Raw genomic sequence first — 19328 nt, 5'->3', positions numbered from 1 at the left:
GAGGTCGCGGCGTACGAAATTGTTTAACGATTTAATTACTGGCCGCACCGTTTGCGAACACTCGACAGCCATCAGCGTCCCCGTTCGCGATTTCGCGACTGCTCCGACTGTTTGGAAATAGTTGGATACGTCGAATCGAAAATCTGGGCAATCTCTCTGTTAGCGTTTCACGAGCACAGGCTTGCTCGAACAATTAGTGTATCGCGAGACCTCGGAGTGCACGATGGAATTCTGGTTTCTATTTAACCCGTTAATCGATGGAAAATCGGATAAAACATCCAGAAAAAACGTATTTGAAGTGACGAAGCCTCTTCTGTCCGCAACAGGTTGTCTCCTTCGAGCATCCATAACTTTATCGATCCTCTGAAATTTTATCATTTTGAAAGCAGACACCTTCGTTTAAAAATTTACTTTACTCCGCGCGATAAAAAAATATTTTTGCCCGTTTGGTTTTACGCTTTAGTGCTCTAAGCAGCTCGCGGTTGGGTAAAACCGATTGGAATAAAAATTTCGAGGCTAATCCCGCGGCGGATGTTTTCGTAGATCAGGATTTTTGATCGAAGCCATCGAGATTCGGTGGACAGGAAGGTTAATAACGTAACGAAATCGTCGATTCATTGAGCAGTTATTCGACTGGGCATCGCGTAGGCGGTGATACCAGGCTCTGTCCGTTTAGATAGCAGCCAACATCCCGGATGCTGGAACGATAGCACCTCTTCCCCCGCATTTCCTCGCGCTCAATACGCGTCATCCTCCCAAAACGGCGGAATTTCGCGTCCTTCGCGTCCAACGATGTTCGAAACAGTCGCTTTCATCGACCACCCCTCCTCCTCCCTTTCGATCGGGAAATATTTGGTTGCCGGTAACGTTAGATTGGCGAGTATTCGGACTTCCGTGGACCGCCCGGTTTCCGGAAATTGGACCTGGACATATCGATTGCACGGATCGAGGGAAAGATTTTCCGTGCCACGGACGATGTTACGGCCGGCGTGGTTCGATTTTCGTTTCGTTCGTTCGACGCTGATTGGAAAGAAAATATTGGAACAACTCGTGGAAACGACGAACAATCGCGGACGATCCGTCCTGCTCGATGGAACGGAAGCTTTACATGCATAAAGAAATACGCGACTTCGATGTTCGTTTCGTCCGTTTAACGAATAGAGAAACGGTTTTTATAGACGGAATTAAATATTCGGTGATCGACGAGAGAAAGAATCAGAACACAAAACCGTGTTACAGAAATATTTTTATAAAACAGAAGAATCCATAGACAGTCGTAATGATTTGTTTTTTTTGGATACACTAAGCGTTAAGGAGATTTCGTGGAAATTTCCTTCGCAGCTAGGCAGAATTGCGAATTCCAATATCGCGTTGGATTCCGAGGGAATGATAAATTCTAAAACTTTTCGCGCGTTTCTCTGTTTAATAACACGTATACAAAGACAGTTATCCGCAAACCGGAAGGGTGTGAAGCCGGTGCTGAATTCTAGGGAAACTTCCGTAGTTTTTCGCGTTTCGGGAGGGGTAGAAAACGTCCAAGAATACGGATTTTGCTAGAAACTTGGGCGTCCCAAGCAGATGTTTTGCTCGTTCGGGGAAAATAAGAAGTTTGAACGAAATCTGCCGAAAGCCGTTCCAACGATATATCAATTATCCGTTCGGATCGATCTAGAAAATTGTATTCGTAACTCGTGGACGGGAGTGTATCTTCGACCGTCGTTAAGAGCTCCTCTCATGCTCGTAATTGCTCGAAACGATTCACAGATCCCGAGAATTGCCACTCCTTGTCGAGGAGCCTCGGTTAGGTGTTGATATCGATGCGATTTTAATGCACGCGAACGCAAACGTTCCTGGCACGCTCGACCAACGGGCCATCGGGTTTTCGAAGATAGCTCGATTGTCGTTGACAGCCACCATAAGCACGCCTGGACTTGTCGATACACTGTCGACGACAGATTTCTCCGAACACGAACACGAACACTTTAATTGCGTCACCTCGATTGCATTTGGCTGAGAGATGATAAACTCGAGGACTCTGAATTACAAGACGTTCGAGACGATTAAGAGTTCATTTACAATTTCTATTCTTACGTTTGTGAATACTTTTTTTCAAATAGAATTGGTCCAGAGTCTAATAAATAACATGTAAAATAAAATATTAAAATCTTTCGGGTGCAGACGTCCCATTAGAAATTCTGAAACAGTTCGATCGTGGGCATCGAGGGGAGCGTTTCTCGTATAAATAATTCCGATGAACTCGGGCGAAGAAGTAGGAAATTTCTTGGTTTCGAGGCCTCTGCGACGATCCTGCGAGCCCTTTTTCGCCGGGCGAAAGAATTCCAAAAGGGCGAGCGAAAAAACGATCGAGCGGAGGCGGCCACGTTCGCTACACATTTCGAAGAGGGAACAAGCCGGACGAAACGTGGCACGATCGAAGCTGAGTCCCTATTCCTAGGCCCCGGGGTTCTGCTCAATTAGCCCGTAGTAGAGACAAAGGGGCTACCGACGATCTTGGTAGTCCAGGACGGGCTCGTCCTTTTCTTTTTCTCTGCTTCGTTTTCTGCGATCTCAGGGACAACGGTCCCGTTCTGATAGGGGAATCACTTTTTGCCAGCCTCGCATAATACACGATTCCCCAAAGAGAATCGTTTTCAAAACTTTGAATATCATTCGAAGTAAAGAAAAATGCCATTTGCAGGTACGTTGGCGGAAAATCGTTTGTATTTCGCAGTCTTGGGCTCGATTCTTTTGCCCTGTATTTCAATCACGAACGTAGTCGACTCCGGGTCTCGGGGAAATAAAACTGACCATGGTCGATATCTTGCTAAGCTATTCACCGCGAGCAGCCTAGAATTTGCGAGACCATCCCTTTGTTTTACCTTCCTTTTCACGTGCCGTGGCCGGGACACTTGTTTTTACGGCATCCGAGCGTGACACTGAACGTGCTTTCGAAGCTGGTGAGTAATGTTATCCGCAATTCCGCGTGTCCCCTTTTACTGTATGCATTACAGAGCGCCCGCATCGCACGGTATAATAGAAATGCTCGTAACCCTTAATGAACGGCTACTCGAAATTGATTTTATCAAGCTTATTATACAACTGATTGGAACCTGTTCCGTTCTCCAAGAACGGTTCAGCAACCGTAATTTCCAGTCGGGTTGCTCGTGAACATTTTTCCGGAATTTAAAACAGCCCTTTTTCATTCAAATTAAAATCCAAACTCATATTTTCGATGACAGTCGAGGCATAAATTTGAGAATCGTAACATTCAGTAGTTTCTCGATAAAGTTTGCAAAACTATTTTCCAACCGTGCGAGAGGCGTCGATTTTAATAACGCCCGATCGTCGAGAGCGAATGAACGAAGAATTTCAGCTGAGAGTTTGCTCCTCGATGCCGTGTCTGGTCGATGAAAATCAGAATTCTCGACGCCAGCGGGCTTCCGACGATACTGAAACCTTAGAAGCTGTCCGGAGTCCTTAGCAACCTCGAACTCGTCGTCGTTGTTGCTGTTGCAGTGTAGAGAAACCTGCAGCTTCGAATCGGAATGCGAACGCGAAACAAAATTATTAGTAACAACGACTGGCGGATCTTGAAACAAACGTTCCCTCGTTATCGTCAAAGTAACAAAAACTTTGGTGTTCATATAATCAAAGCGATATTGTGCAGTAAATAAATGAATCACATTTGGATTTCGACGAGCCTAAAAAATCACGAAAGCAATTTGAAGAATAATAGAAAATAAGGAGGCAAGATTTCTTTAAGATGTGATCTTTGGCGGAGCCAAGAGAAGAAGAAGGATAGTACCACCTGTGGAAGACAAATCTCACAGGAGCAACGAACTCATCTGGTTAACGATACTATTCAAGGGCTTGCCCTGCGGTGCTCCTCCAGTCGAGCTTAAACATATTTGACGGGTGAACTGCTCGCTCGAGAACCTTTGGTGCCACTTTTATTGCCGGACTGCCCATATATAGAGTAACATTACTACACATCGGTAGTCTGAAACGAGCAGAAACTCTTGGGACAGGTATTTAACGGAAGTTTAACAAGGTCGAAATCATTAATTAGTGTCTTCCGTTTATGGCGATCCATCGAGGAAGTTCTGAATTTTTATACCGAACTCTACCTCGTAAAAGAAATGGAAATTATCAAAAATTGTGCTTCTATCAACTCGTAGTGGTGAAATATGTAATTCTATTATTTAAACGAACAAATACAAGGCATCCATAAAAGCGAAGAAGAGATTTAGATTCGAGCGTGGCGAACTTCGAAGGAACTCGTTTCAAGCGCGACCGATTGGTTATTAAATTAACGTTTCAAGTACCCGGCAACAATATATCATCGATACTAAACGAACCATCAACAGCCATCGATCATCCCCGGAAGGCTGCATATTTCTTCATTCCCGGGTGAAAAATTTAAACGAACGTACGTTCCGATTTCATTAACTCCAAAACGATGAGTGGTAATGACCGCGCGCGCAGGCTATTACCATAAATCAAAACAGTAAATCCTCCGAACCGTGCCCGGTCGTCTATTTCGTCCGCCTTAATATCCAAGCTCTGGATACACCGGAAGATTATTTCCCCGATGGCTATTATTCTCCATTATTCCCGTACCCGTAGCCATCGAACGCCAAACAGTGCCATCTTCGCGCCTCAAAGGAAAGAGGATGAAAATGGAGGCTTCATCGGTCAAAGTAGGCCTCGATGATTTTGGCAACGAGCCTGGAAATAATGCCACAGCATACAAGAGAGTATATTCACCGTCTTCGATTTCATCTTTCATAATAACAGTATACCTTCAACTCTATCTAAAAATGCTCACCATTCCTGACACTGTATCTTCCATTTGATATTTTATCAATTCAATATCGAGGTTCAGTCATAAAGTAGGGGTTGAAAATGTCGAACAACTTTGGTACGAGTTTAAAAATAATCTGTTTGCGAAACACCTGTCTCTTAATCGTGCCAACAGAACTGATGAGGTCTGCTAAAACACACCGTGAGACACGATAAATTCGTAACGCAGTGGCAAATAGGACCGCCGGTTAAATAAATTGTGGTTGGCCCGATGCAAGTTCCCCAGGCCCGGGACGAAACGAGCCCGACCATCGACGATGGCGTTTCAAAGAGCGTCGTGGATAAGGCTGGACGGATGGAAATGGAAAGTTTCATCAGCCGGAGTAGGATTGGATGGCGGTGACAGGGAGGCTGGAAACAGAGAGACGGAGAGTCCTCGCGAGACGATGGAAAAAGAGAGACGAACGGTCCACCCCCTCCAGCCGCTAAAAAAAACCCCTTGGAAGCGGTTTCTTTGTCTCGGCCAGCAGACAACAATGTACCTCTACCGGCGGGGCTACCTTTTTTCCCCGTTTTTTATTGCAACGAATATATTGCGAACCGTCCCGATGCGACGCGTCTCTTCGTCCTCTGTTTCTGGTCCGAAGGGTTGATTCCGGGACTGATCACCCTCTACGAGCGACAACGGGCGCTACGGGGGAAGTTCGGAGAATTCGGAGCCCCTGGAATATCGAAGTTGGACAAGTTTCGTGTCCCAAGTTGCCCGAGATTGAAATGGCATTAGGAGTTAATACGGGAGGAATACGTTTCGATCGGAACTCCATCGGTTGCTAGTCTGATGGGTTTAAGGAATAGCTTGTCTATGTCGCTGTTCGCTTTCTAATGATGGTTCTTGAATCTTAGAAAAAATAAAAATAGCTGACAGTATTCTACGATATTCAAAATATGTTTTGGTATATTTCTGGCGCGCGGGTTGAAAATTGTCGGTTTCTGAGCCTCTTTTGTGAGATACCCTTTCGCTATAACTCACGAGCACGATGGGCTCCTTTGTCTGCCGCGAAATTTCCTGGCGCAAGAAAGAAAACCGCGTGTAACGCAGCGTCGCTAATTGGCGCGTGTTTCCGAAGGCAAGATGACGGACCTCACTTCCGTCGAATTGCCAATAAGTCACGTGCTTTATGCCCGACGATGCTGCGCGACAGCTTTACGAGGATCGCTCGAGGAAATCTGCGATCAGGTTTTACGAAGTCAGAGGGAGAGTCGAGAGACGAGATTCCTCTCGTAGTTTAACCCTTTGCACTCTGAGGATATTTTTTTTACTCGAACGAGAAGCAATTTCGCAGCAAACTTAATACCGCCTCTGAAAAAATTTAGAAACGTTTGCAATCTCGATTTTATAACGTGAGCTCGGTATTGCGAACGAGCAACATTGGTTCGAAGATTACGCGTATTATTCAACTGCTGACTGGACGTCCGGTTTTCTGTCTCGGAAATTTATAAATATCGGTTATCTTGATGCAACTGCGGCCAATGAAATCGTGTCAACGCGACGAGATAGCGTTTCCTGGAACGTTTTGTGCAGCTTTGTTTACCTCTTAGTATTTATTGTAATTAATTTCCATAATCGAGAATCGATGAGAATTGGGTGAGAAGCGAAATCGAGATCGGTTCGTGAATAAAATTTTAACAGAGTCGAGGATTTTATATGTGCCCTGTGGATGGCAAAGGGTTAATGGCAGACCCTGGCGCGGTCTTCGGGGTTCCTCGCCATCATCAGGGAATTAGGTACGCGTTCTACGGCGGATGATTAATTGCACCGGTCGAGTGGACCCGCGACCGGCTCGTAAGTCACCACCGTTTTCCCATTGCGATAAACTCTCACCGTTGAAGGCTGGTTTTTCTCGCTGTTCGCATTAAGATTCCCATTATAGGGATAATGACGCGGGAATCTGGTTTTTCGAGCCGAGCAAATCTTTATCTCGCGGACGACAAATTGACTTTGTATTCCACGCTTGGATTCTTGCCCTTCCCGGCGAAACTCGCCTTACCCCTATTTGTTCTTAACTCCAAGTTGATTGGCTTTCCTTGGAAGCCAAATATAAACGTCAGAAAACGTCAGGTGTGATTTCACGATGTCAAACGTACGAGAAAACTAAGATTTTATGCTTGAAAGTATCCGCGGGACACCCCTTGTACAAACTCTTCTCGCTTCCAGTAATTCGATTAGTTCGAAGCAAAGTGCTCGAAGGCACCATTAACGGGGGATATTTTGTTATGCAGATGGTCGAGTATTGTTACGAGCGAGAGTCTTGGCGAAAGATAGTTCTTTCCGAGAAGCATCTAGGAGTCGGATATTCATTGGGTTTGATTGGTTCGATGAATAGAGGTTATCCTCAAGGCGTTCGCTTTCGATGGCGTGCCTGGCCGCGAGCCACCCACAGCGTCTCGGAGATTTTCTGTTGAACCTTATTACCGTTGCCTTTTGCGCATTGATGTCAGTCTGCCAGTTGTTTCGTCGTTATTATACAGGATGATTCAATAACGGAGCCTGAATAATCGTAATGTACGAGCCACTTTAGCACGCGAGATGTTAAGAACCGACGTCGAGGTTGATAGTTTTGTGACTTACTCCGAAAGAATTCCGGGACTTAAATATTCCAAGCGATTAAACGAACCTGGAGCGCAATTACGAATGCAGGTGGGTCCGCGGGGTTTAATCAAGGTCTCCAGTTCGGAAAGAAAAGTCGCGCGTGCCACACGGGCGCGTATCTCGGCTTTCAATTAACCCAAGTCGTCGTAACGAAGCTCGTTTATTACCCTTCTCGAGATTCGAGCGGTCTCTCCGCTCGAGTACGAACCCATTTTCGATCTTGACCCCGGTCATCGCGCGGCGTAGGGGTACGTTACCGGAATCCTAATGCGATTGCATCACGGGGAGGAGGATTAAGTCGCATCAGACCACCCGACGCGGCTCCATTCTTCTCGAAAGGATACCGAGGTCGAAGATTTACAGTAATTGCGAATTTCTGAGCGCGATAGGCGCGAGCCCGCGGGTTACTTTTCCTGATAGAATGTGTCACGGCGATTGTAGATCGCGGGGATAAACGCAGGGTTCTTTCGACTATATTGACTCTCAGATAACACGAGAAAATGTTGCAAAAGTTCTAGGAGTTAAGGAAATACATAATATGATCTTCTTCTTGCAAGTGTGGACACAGTGGTCGACTTTGTTTTCTTTTTAATGAGGTGCATTTGTCCTGGAACTAACTGTCAGCCATCTTGAACAGAATGGAGAAAGTCAAATATCTCAAAAACAGTCAACTTCTGTACCTGTATACTTGACACTTGTCTTGTTACAATTGGAAATGCATATTGGTCGATGTTCTATAGAATTCATAGATGGTTCGAAGGAGAACGATGAAAGGAGACGTCATAGTAATCTCCGTTCTATGAAAGGTCCTAACCGCGATTTTACTGGGCACTATAATTCCATCGGCGCTGGCACGTTCCCAAGAATCGGCCGGCGGCTAGATGTTCATTCGGATAACCGGCTAATACCGTGGTTTACGCTGTTTTCTTTTGTCGACGAATAGGATAGCAATCATCGCGGCGGGCCCGAACGACGCTTCGACCCCAAATCGAGTAATTGGATACCGAAGTCGAGCCTTATAATGAAGAGATTATGCGCGGTTACGAAAGATAAGAACACAGGGTTGGATCATCGCGCGAATATACACGCGGAGATCGCGATTCGTCTCGAATTTTCGCGGTTCGGCGTTGCAAACGGGGAGGATCCACCTTTGCACGAAACTCGTACCGTAAAATTGGTTTGTTGGTCGGTGCTCGTAAGTCGAAGTTTCGCGCGAAACGAAGACCATAAACCGCCCCCGTGAAGGAGGAGCTAATTTCGAGCTGGGCGATAAATTTTGAAAATGTTGTAGGCAGTAAGGAAATTGGTCCTAGTGCGCGTGGGTGTGAATGAACTACGCGAAACGTTTGGTATGAATGAACTTCTGGCGTGACAGGTGCGAACCATACGTGTTTGAGACGGTGCCAGAAGAGATCGAGCCGTCTGTTTGGGATTCAGGCTCGGTTTCAGGTGCTCGAATGGATTTCGGGAATGCATGTGGCATTTTTAACGCGTGGAGGCACGCGGCACGTGCGTCGCGCGCACGCACGGTGATTTAAAATCGAGTTTGCTCGTTACTCGGAAGCGACTAGGTGGACAGGATTAGACTAGGAGTGTTCAGGAATATAAATTTTAAGAATTCGTGATCACATGTTTCGGTACAGTGGGCTGCATCTTTCGATTTTTCTATTTGTCCATGAAAATGAAACTTTGCTTTTAGATTCATTTTTTTTAACGTCTGATCTTCAGAATTTTTTTAGCATCCACATGGGTTGAACCGTGATCTTTAGTCTCTCTTTCAAACAATTATGTTTTTATTTGCTTCATCAAAGGGATTTGTCCCGTGAATAAATTTCGTCAGACTTCGGAGGGAACAATAATTCGGTAGTCGATGTGCAAAAATTCCACGCACATTTAATATTTACGCCGAGAGGCGCCGCGACGCGGCAGAAAGTGCTTTATAAAATATTAAACTTGCCACGTTTCCCGGGTCCCGTCTGTCCGGTTAAGAGTTCGAAGTTAACACCGCGTCTCGACCCATTTACCAAGCCGAGAGTGGTCGCGCTCGTTTATATTCCCGGCGAATTCTAACGAAGTCGGAGCGTGCATTAAAAGAAATTGACGTCGAAATCGTCGGCGCTTTTATATTACAACGCGCCGGAAACGTCCGGGCAGCCTAAATTAACCGTGACGGCCTAAAACCGACTACATAAATTTCAATTCGCAAAATCTTCCGTTTCTTACACCTCTATCAAATTTATCCACACGTTGTTTCTGTTAAATTAATCGATCAATCGATCGAAATCACTACCATTGGAATTGCAAAAATAATTGGACAGCTCACCACAAAGTATAGGAATATTTGCGTTTCTCCCTCCCTCGTAAATAACAAACTACAAAGAAACCTTGCATTACTTACAAGGAACACGCTTGGTAACTCTAATTTCAAGCGGTTCGCGCCCAGCCACATTGTCCACGGCAATTACACTCGATCAAGGAACGCGAGGGGCGTGTTTGAAGAGAGAGAGAAAAAAAAAGAAAAACGGATCAATTTCTGCCGGGCGCAATCGTGAAAATTACACGTCTCGCGAGTCGTACGCTCGAATTACGCCCGTGCACGTGTGCATCGAGTCATGAAAATCGTACACGCCTTCGATTCCTACGTGCAAACGAAATACCATAACCGCGGGGGTGGGGACGACCGCCGCGAAAGAGCCACGGGCAAGAAAAGCATGGCTCTTAGTTTGTGCCAATAGGTAACGAGCTGAAATTCGCCCCGGAAGTTAATTAAAGAGCTTGCCGCGGGTACGTTCGACCCAGATCCGAGGGGAGAAAAATTACAACGAGCCGTCGACGGATATAATTGCAGTCGCTAGGATCCCGCGAACGCGGAAGCGCAACGAAATAGAGAGTGGGGGGCGGGGGGGCGACAGTACGGCCGGGAACGATTATAACAAGGGGGTAGCGTTCCTTCGACCCTCTGGAAAGTTGACAGAAGAATCCACCGATAGCTTTCGTGAATACTTCAGCTTGTTTACGAACTTGATTAACCCCTCAGGCGCTGCAAACGCGATCCCTCTAGCGGTATTCCAGGTCCCCCATTTTGGAAAAATATTGTACGAAGTAATTCTTCCTTTTTATTGAAATTAATGCATGTAATTTTGTACTTTTTCTTGGGGGGATTAAAGTCGAATGATAGTGGAATTTGAAAATGAGGGAGGGGTTCAAGAACCAGAGATGTTAGGGTGTCGAGGTATAATAAAATATACCAGGTAGTTGGGATCGTGGGATTACCGAGATTCATCAGGGGGAAAATGATAAGAAAAACGAGATTTAGATTAGGGAATGGGACGAGGGGAAAGAGATATTTGGCAGGGGAGGAGAAGAAGAAAATATGGGGTTTCAGCAGGGGAGGTGGGAGTCCTCGGAAACATGTGACGGAGACACGTGAATGGCGGAAGGGATGGTGTGGGGGAAAGTGATAAAAACTAGTGGAGGTCGCTGCAAACGGAGACGAATGGACGGTGAATTTTTTGAGAACAAGAGAAGAGATAGAGCAAGGGAAACTGAAGAAACGAAGTCATAGATTTTGATGTTTCTAGGCGGGCGAAGAAAAGCACATTTATTTAATAATTTAGAAACCACACTGTTCGTGTTGAATTCTGATCTATTTCTATTCCATCGCAAGTAGAAAGGGCGAGTAATGGACAGACGCGTCGGGCAGATTCTCTCGAAAACGACCACCTTGTATACACAAGAGGAGCGAGAAAGATCGAATTAATAGGCGATTCGAACAACGTGAGGAACTCCGAGCGGTGAACGTTAATGTTTAAACGTGGACATTATTCAGCGAGTTTCCAGTTACAGCTGAATCCACGGTCCGCCAAAAATCCCCACGGTGCATCGGGCGTTGCATAAAATATTTAATCCGAAAAATAGCGAAGAAGTCACGTCCGCGTCGTAAACCGGAGTCGTTTTAGCGACCGGGAAGAACCGTTACGGAGCGGCCAGTCACGGTGATCGTCGCGAAATATTTCATCGCGAAGTCGGCGTATCGAAACGGAACGACGACTCCGTAGAACCCGATCACCGTGTCGTTAATTATCGAAACGGGGCCATTTGTTTTTCAGACGATCGTAATTGACCGAAGCCGCCGACAGGGCGCACCTATCCATTGTACCGGGACGCGGGTACATCGGAAAGGTGGTGCACCGTCGGTGCATCAACCGGGATGCACCAGGGACCCAGTGCACGGACTGGTCGATAATATCCACGTTCGCGCGATCGATCGAGCCTGGCCACGTCCTTAAAAAAAACAACACGTTAATCGTCGATTATTAAGGGTTGTTTATAACCGCGGACGATTAAGTTGCCGAGGAACCGTGCTCGCGCGGGGTCAAGCGTTAAACAAATCGCGTTTTTTAACATACAACGTTGATATTTATCAGCTAGCAAATTTCATAAAATTATTGGACAACTAATCAAACGTGAATTTTATCCATTTTCATTGGAATTCATTAGTCAAATATTATAGAAAAATCCATTTTTGAATCAGCAGTTTCAGCAAGAAGTATTGCTTTTAGTTGTCGATTAAGCGGTGCGGACCCTATTCGGCTAATAATTCGCGCGGCAAGTTCACGGGGGATCCCCGCGACGCAAAGTTTACGCGCTAGGGGTCCGCCTGGGCGCAAACCGCAATATTAAAATCGGGAGTTCGCTGGGGAGGATCGCCAGCGCACGTTGTTAATAGGTCATTACGCTTGCGTAATGGAAATCGATAATTAATTGATCCGGCGAGAGTGCACGACCCTTTACACCGATGGTAATTGACTCTTGAATATTTATGATTAACGAATTAGCAGCGTTGCAGATCGTATAATCCGATGCTCGAGCGGCGACCGAGCGGAATTTCGCTTTTTAAACGGACTCTCGATTTCTTAATCCGACACTCAATTTATCACCACCCGAAAAGAACAAAAACATCCTTTGCTCTTAATTTACATCTCGAGTCTGTTCCCTTTAGCGTTTTAAATAAATTACAAATTTCTGGAAAAGCTCGAAACTAAAATCTTCAAGGATAGAATAGATCGCTGATTCTGGTCCACCATGCGGACGTTATCAAGGGAGGTATTTGGAAATTGTGGACTCTTGAATTTGATTGGCGGAAATCGGGGGAAGAATTCGTTTAGATTCGAATCCACACGCGTTAGACGTTCATAGTAGAAACACAAAGCACGAACGACGCGTTTGCTGCGAAACAGAGAGAGCTGGTCGTTCCTACGGAGCGTCGACATTTCGATTTCCACGGTTTCCGCGCCCACGTGAAAGGTCCCAGGCTTGCGGATCGAACCGCAAACCGGCGCGCTCCGAATAGAATAGAATCTCGATAACGAAAGGCAAAAGCCGCGATGCAATCTTCGACGAAGGTGCATCCCAGTCGCGGACAAGGGGCTCATTAGTAGCAAGGCGATATGCAGAATACCGAAAGTTGCAAAAACTCGTCGGTATGCACATGCGAAAGTGGTCGCGTATCTGATTGCAGCCGGTAAACTGCACGTGGCTTCGTTGCATGGGAGCAGATAACGCCGGTCTGATAACGTTTTAACTGGTTTATCGGTTATTAATAATGCCGCGTCGGCTCGCGGTTTGTCCAACGGGCATCGGTTTTCCACGTTCGCGCGAGTTTTTCTGCTCCCCCCCTTTTGATACATCGACGCTGTTCCGCGCGGCTGCACGACGGCCATTTATTAGCCTCCGCGTTATTAAAGAACTCGATCAAATTGTTCAACTTTGTTCGTATTTTCGGTCGCAGATTTGTTCGACCAAAGTAGTTTAGTTCCGGGGCTATTTATTATTTATTTATCGTTGCTTCTCCTGTAAACGATACTGTTTCTCTTGGCTCGTACTTTCGATCGCCAATGCACGTTTATTTTGAAGACAACTCAATTTCATAAATTCAGATACTAAAATTTTAATTCACCAGGAACCAGAGTCGCCGTCGAGACAAATTGTTAGTGGAGTTTCCATTCGATTAGGTATAAAACGTGATCCCAAGTTTGGGAACCGCGGTCCAGACGATCGTCGTAATTGTTGCAACCCCGAAACAGAGGGTTGACGCGGTTACAAGTTGGAAGAACTTATCTGTAACGAACGCGACCGTAGGAGGTCCTCGTTAGAACCGTTCTGGATGCAGATCCATTTGCCTTCGACGCTTTACATATTCATGCCAGTCCGGGCCCGTGTTCGATGTATCGTGAATTTCGTAGTTGGCAACTGCTGGCTCACGGGCTTAGCCATCATCCGAAATCATGAAAGATGATACGTATCGCCGCGGGCTCGATAGCTATCAAAGCGTAAACTTAACTCATGGGAAGTTTGGGCTCGCGACAGTGTATAATCGGGGGGACTCCGTTTCGAACTTGGTTAGCGATCCTTTGATAACGCGAAGTTCCAAACTATCGATCTGTATCGCAGCTGTTTCGAGACACAGGTGTCCTCTGATTTTCACTTGAATTACTCCTTAAAAATTCTCGTGCTCGAGAATGTAAATAAAATTGAACTTTGCTTCGTTAATTAGCCGCGCGAAAGTCTATCGTGATCCAACGAAACGTGAAAGATGGAGGATCGAACAATACCCGGTGCCCTTACATAATTAAATTCTCAAGCGCACGCTCGACGGTTGCCGGTCATTGTGATTTCACAATCAAACGTCGCGGAAGCGTATGATCCCGCCGAGTGGAGTCATTTAATTCCACTTAACATCAATTTCTCGTTCGCCACCCAATTAAAATTATTCGCCAGGGACCAATTATCGCACCCACCGGGCATCCCAGTCATCAAGGGCGAAAGACGATAAACCAACCGTGTTTCGGCGGAACCGGTTAGCGCGGGCAGAACCGCCGCGAGGATTCCGCGGACGCAATTAGAACCTCTGAAAACTGCGTTCCAATTAACGCCCCCGTATAGAACGCGGCCCTCTGCCATGTTTTATGCAGGTATCCCGCTTAAGAGTTCGCACCTGCGACCAATTACGACGATTGTCACCGCGAGACCTTGCACTTTCGTCTTCGATCGATCGAAATTTCATCGCGTAAAGTACCTCGAAAGAAGGACGCTTCTTTCCCATTTCTGGCAATTCAGAAATTTTAATAAATTATAAGTCCAATAGCTTGGAAATTCGATGATATAAATAACTATGAATGGGAGCCGCGTTACGCGATTCACGACCTTTTGAACTCGACGGGCAAGGTTGCTGTTGTTCGACGGCCATTAAAATGGCGCGACACCTTGCATTGTTCTCGGCCGATAGCACCGCCCCGGGGGCCATTTTTCACGGGGAATATTATGTTCCGCGGACCGATAGCAGCCGTTCGAACGCAGGCTCGCTCGGGCAACGTTCCAAACATCTCAATGACGCCCACTCAAAGAAAATTACGCAACAACGCCGCGCGTCCCATACAGCAGAAAAACACGTTCATTCAGAATTCAACGAACGGCGCAGCCATTGCACCGGCTGGCCCCCAGACACGGTCAGCTTTTTGTCGCAGCGACAGAAACGCGCTTGGGAATAATTGGAAACACGCGTGCCCGAACCGTTCGAACAATTTTCCAATATACCTGATTTAAATACACCGAGAGAGCAGTCTTAAATTTGTTCTATCGAGAACAGCTTCACGGAATGGGATTTTAAAGTAACGTAAATAACAAACACAACGGTGGAAGTTAATTTCACGATTAACAGCAATATTTGCTATAAACGATCGATCGCTGCAAATTCCCACAGGTTCGAAGGTCGCAAAACAATTAACGAAACGACGCGTACCACGAGGGGGGGAGGGGGGTGGGTGAAACTAATTCGACAAATATCAGTGCACATGCACGCGCGAAATTTCTCCCGACAATTTTCCCCGATAAATCTGGCGCGAAAGTAGCGGACGTCGCGGCTAATTCGTACAATTTCAGAAACACCGCGGAGATTTATCGGGACCGCGTTCGCATGTAAATAGCGAGGAACGTTCGGCGAACCGCGGCTGCGAAATAATTTATCGCCGCCCTTGCAACAGCCGGGAACAACGACCGTGAGTGAGGCGCGTACACCGGTCTCCATAAATCGGCGTGCATCGGACTCGATTACCCCAGGTGCCAGTCGTTCCAGTTTCCTCGCGAGAGGTACACGCGACTCAAGGAGTATCACTTTCGTCACGTGAAAACAACGGGAACTCACGTAATCCCCAAATGAATCACGTCATAAAATTGTTTAAACTTCCTGGGACCATTTCAACTCCCTAGGATAAAAGAGTCTCCAAAGGTAATTCTAAAATGGTGTTGTATTCCTCTTGATCACTCTTCAATACAGTCGCAATACTAAGTTGTGTAGACTAACGGCGTACAAAAACAATTGGCTATTCGTAGTCTTGGTCTGAACTTTACGTGTTCGTGAAACTGTCAAAAAGGGTTGGAAAAGTGGGAAAGGTGGAGGTGTAAAGTGCAAGACAGAGAGAGCTTCCAAAAATGAGTCAGTGGTCAAGGTTCGGGTGTGAGTCAAACAATGAAATCACTAAGAAAAGGAATTTGGGATGTTTTTTAGTTTTGTGTACTGACATACAACAATGGCTTCTTTTCTTCGAGTTACAGCAACCCCAAGTGGATTAATAAGGATCGAATAGGTGTAGCGACAATAAACGACAGTCCTTTCGCCTATCGTCATCTTTCCAGACTCGCACAGTAGGCGTTTAGGCAACAAGTAATCCTAGCGCAGTAGGAACGACGACCCCAAGCGTGAGGCGCGTCCGTCTCCATAAATCGGAGTGCATCAGACTCTATTAGCCCCGTTGGCGGTCGTTCCAGTTTCTTCTCGAACGGGGGGGACACGCGACGGAAGGAGACTCGCTTTCGTCAGGTGGGAAACAACGACGCGTTCCGTTCACGTAACGCGTAACTGTCTGCCCACGCTGACGTAACGAGTTGCGGAACAACTTCGCGGTGAAACTTGTCCCGTCGTAACGAGCCGCATCGACGCAAGAATCAAAGTCTGGGTCAATGCTGCAGCCGCGACCAGTTCCAACGAGAGACACGCGTGCCCGCGAGCTTGGTGTTTGATTTATCGCGTTGCTCTCGGTGGTGCGCTTTGTAATTAATCCTTTCGATCCGCGAGACGTTCGCGCGTCTCTCATTCTGGAATCTTATTAGCGTCGTTCCCCTCTAGTTTAGATGATCAATTTCACGTATCACGTGAACGTTCCTCTTTATTTATTTCGTCTGAAGATCCATACAATATTAAGGAATAATTTTTTTTTGTTGCAGGTCGTCGGTGCTTCTTCTATTTATTATAGGGCTGAGCTTGCGCGACGCCTTCGCGAAACACGTGAGTATTGCATTCGTTCTCTAGCATTTTTACACATCCTTTTACACGTTGAAACACCCTGTACGTTCGGGGGAAGTCTGCGGATCTTGACGATAAACCTGAAACAAGGTCTCCGGCGGAACACCTTCAGCCGCATTCCTTTAGGCTTTATTGCCCCCACCGCGACGACGGTGGCTTGAGTTTCAAAGGGCCGAGCCTCGATCGAGCTATCTGCCTCGTTTTTGCAAATTTTACGAGAGCATACAACGTCGAATTTATGCAGATGGCTTCGAAACGCGTCACATTAACCGCAAATACTAATTTAAAGATCACGGGCGTCGTTAAAAAGACACGTTGACGCTATCGTTACCAATTCTGGCAAAAATCAAATCTCGAGATAAGAATTTTTATCGTAATAGCTAATTAAAATTCTTGTCCTCTCTGCCCGTCAGCGATCGGTAGTCAACGAGAGGAAGCGTGTTGCGTTAAATCATCTATAATATGTATCGAAGAATAAAGTGTGCGGTCCCCTTTTTCGCTCAAGAGTCACGCACATCTATCACGCAATGGACGGAGCATCGGAAGCCCCAAGGATCAAGAGAGAAAGAGTATCGACGCTTCGTCTGCCTCGAACCGATCTACGGACCCTTTCAGTCCCTCCGTTTCATCCTGTTTTCGCCCTGGGCAAGAAAGAAGCGAGAAACGCCGCTCGTAAACACGACTTCTGCACTTTGAGTGATTACGCCCATCGCGCACGCTAGCCGCGCACGTCCCTCGCGCATGCCGTTTGCGCAGTCCGGGGAATCCGTCCGAAAGACGGAGGTTCCTCGAAGCTCCTTATTTTACTTCAAGTCAACCAAACGTAGTACTTTTTGAACCTACACCAATTGATTTCTCGAAAGTCATTAAATCGTAGAATTATCCTTGTCTTTTACAGCATGTTTACCATCTGAGAAGATGGGCGCCATTTGTGCCAATCTGAGGCCGTCTTCGAATAAAAGAGTCTGTCGGATAGCGGTCGCGGCATATTGCACGCAATAATCAAAGTCCAAACTGCTTATTCCGAGCAGTCGCGTGTGCAATCCTGAACGGAACAGCTTTGACGAACGAGCAGACGGGAGAAAATAAGGGAAGAAATAAAAGCCCCGGCGATCAGCCGCCTCGTTGTGTCACGAATTCGCGCGCGAAATGAAAGCCCGCGGCCGTCGTTTGTTTCTCGAAGAGGAGAGTTTCGCGGCAGGATCCAGGAGAAACGAGAAAATAGACGACCAGGCTGCGAAGGATAAGGGACGAGGAACGAAACGGTCCTCGGTAATCTCGTCGTATGCTCTCGCGCCTGCTGCTGCCGTTGTTCCTCCGCGTCGTTTCGTGTGTGTACCTACACATTGCATCCGTCTTACACGGGAAATAACTTACGGGAGAAATAACTCAGGATCGTGTTACCGGCCACCTTTATGCGCGCTTTTGGTCCTGAAACACGCGGCCATTTGATGAACTCCACGAACGGGGAACGACTTTGTCTCGCTGTTTCGAATTTTTACACGTTGCTCTCGGTACGTGGAAAAATATCTCGATCGTTCTCAACGATTTAGAATATTTTAACTCACCTTCTTGAGGTAATTGAAATTATATTGAAACTACCGGTTCGTTGGCTAGTTCTGAAAAAAAGGGGATGTAAAGAATATTACGACGTAACGGGGCACGAAGGAATACACGAAATATTGGCTTTCCGTTTCGAATTTCGAAATAGTATCGGTTTCGGTGCGATTGGCTCGTCGCGTACCGCGATATTTTAACCCGAAGCCGGGGAAATTACGTTCATAAATCCGCCGGGGTTATCCGCGAGAATTTTTATCGCGAAAAACGGAGATATCGTCGGGATATCTCAGGAACGAGATTATCAGAATAAGCGATCGAAGGGAGCGAAAGGGGATGAGACACAGCGAGACGGGATGGAGAGAGTCTTGACTTATTGCTGCTTTTTACCATCATCAACGACCCCCCTACCAGTCTGCGTGGCTAATCTGAGTTAAGTGGCCGTTAGGGACGGCGAAGAAATCTTGGAAATGCTCGCGCCAATCTCGGGAACGTAGCTCCTGGTGGTCTGGCACTCGTCGTTCGCCAGGATGCCAAGCGAAATGCAAATGATCCCTCGATCGATTGGAAATTGAGCGTTAAGCTCGATGATTAGAAACCTTTTAAACCCGGAGAAAGTGCGCCTTGCGCGTCGTTACTATTGCGATGCACTTTCCTCGTACACCGATACACACGAATATGCGAGTACATCAGACATCGAACACGTACGAAACTCGGGAACCGTAAATTCCCGTGAAAGGACGACTCGAGCCAGCAATTAGTATAATTTGCATTCGGTGCATCGTTGGTTAAAGTTTAGAAGGGACTCGTGCAAGGCGAGATTCACAGGTGAAAGAGAGGAGAGTCTTAGAACTCAATTCTGTTTTCATTCAAATTCTGTGTATACATAATCAAACAGTTAGCTTTTCCATAAGTATCTCGATACGTTATTTGCTCAGTGCTTTCGCCAAGCAAAAT

General features: G+C 46.4%; 1 protein-coding gene across 3 annotated transcripts in view; it reads left to right on the top strand.

Annotated features, from left to right (window-relative positions):
• The window catches only part of LOC122399225 (papilin), a 114653-nt gene that overhangs the window by 50474 nt on the left and 44851 nt on the right, over positions 1-19328 (top strand). For all 3 annotated transcript variants that reach the window (XM_043399749.1, XM_043399750.1, XM_043399748.1), the window contains exon 2: positions 16736-16796. In XM_043399749.1, coding sequence (XP_043255684.1) covers positions 16736-16796 — 61 coding nt within the window. The remainder of the gene's footprint in view (positions 1-16735; positions 16797-19328) is intronic.

The sequence above is a fragment of the Colletes gigas genome, unplaced genomic scaffold (assembly GCF_013123115.1).
Source record: "Colletes gigas isolate AHSC1104 unplaced genomic scaffold, ASM1312311v1 Colletes_gigas_Sc00012, whole genome shotgun sequence".
Taxonomy (NCBI): Eukaryota; Metazoa; Arthropoda; class Insecta; order Hymenoptera; family Colletidae; genus Colletes; species Colletes gigas.
This window is presented reverse-complemented; position numbering and strand designations above follow the sequence as displayed.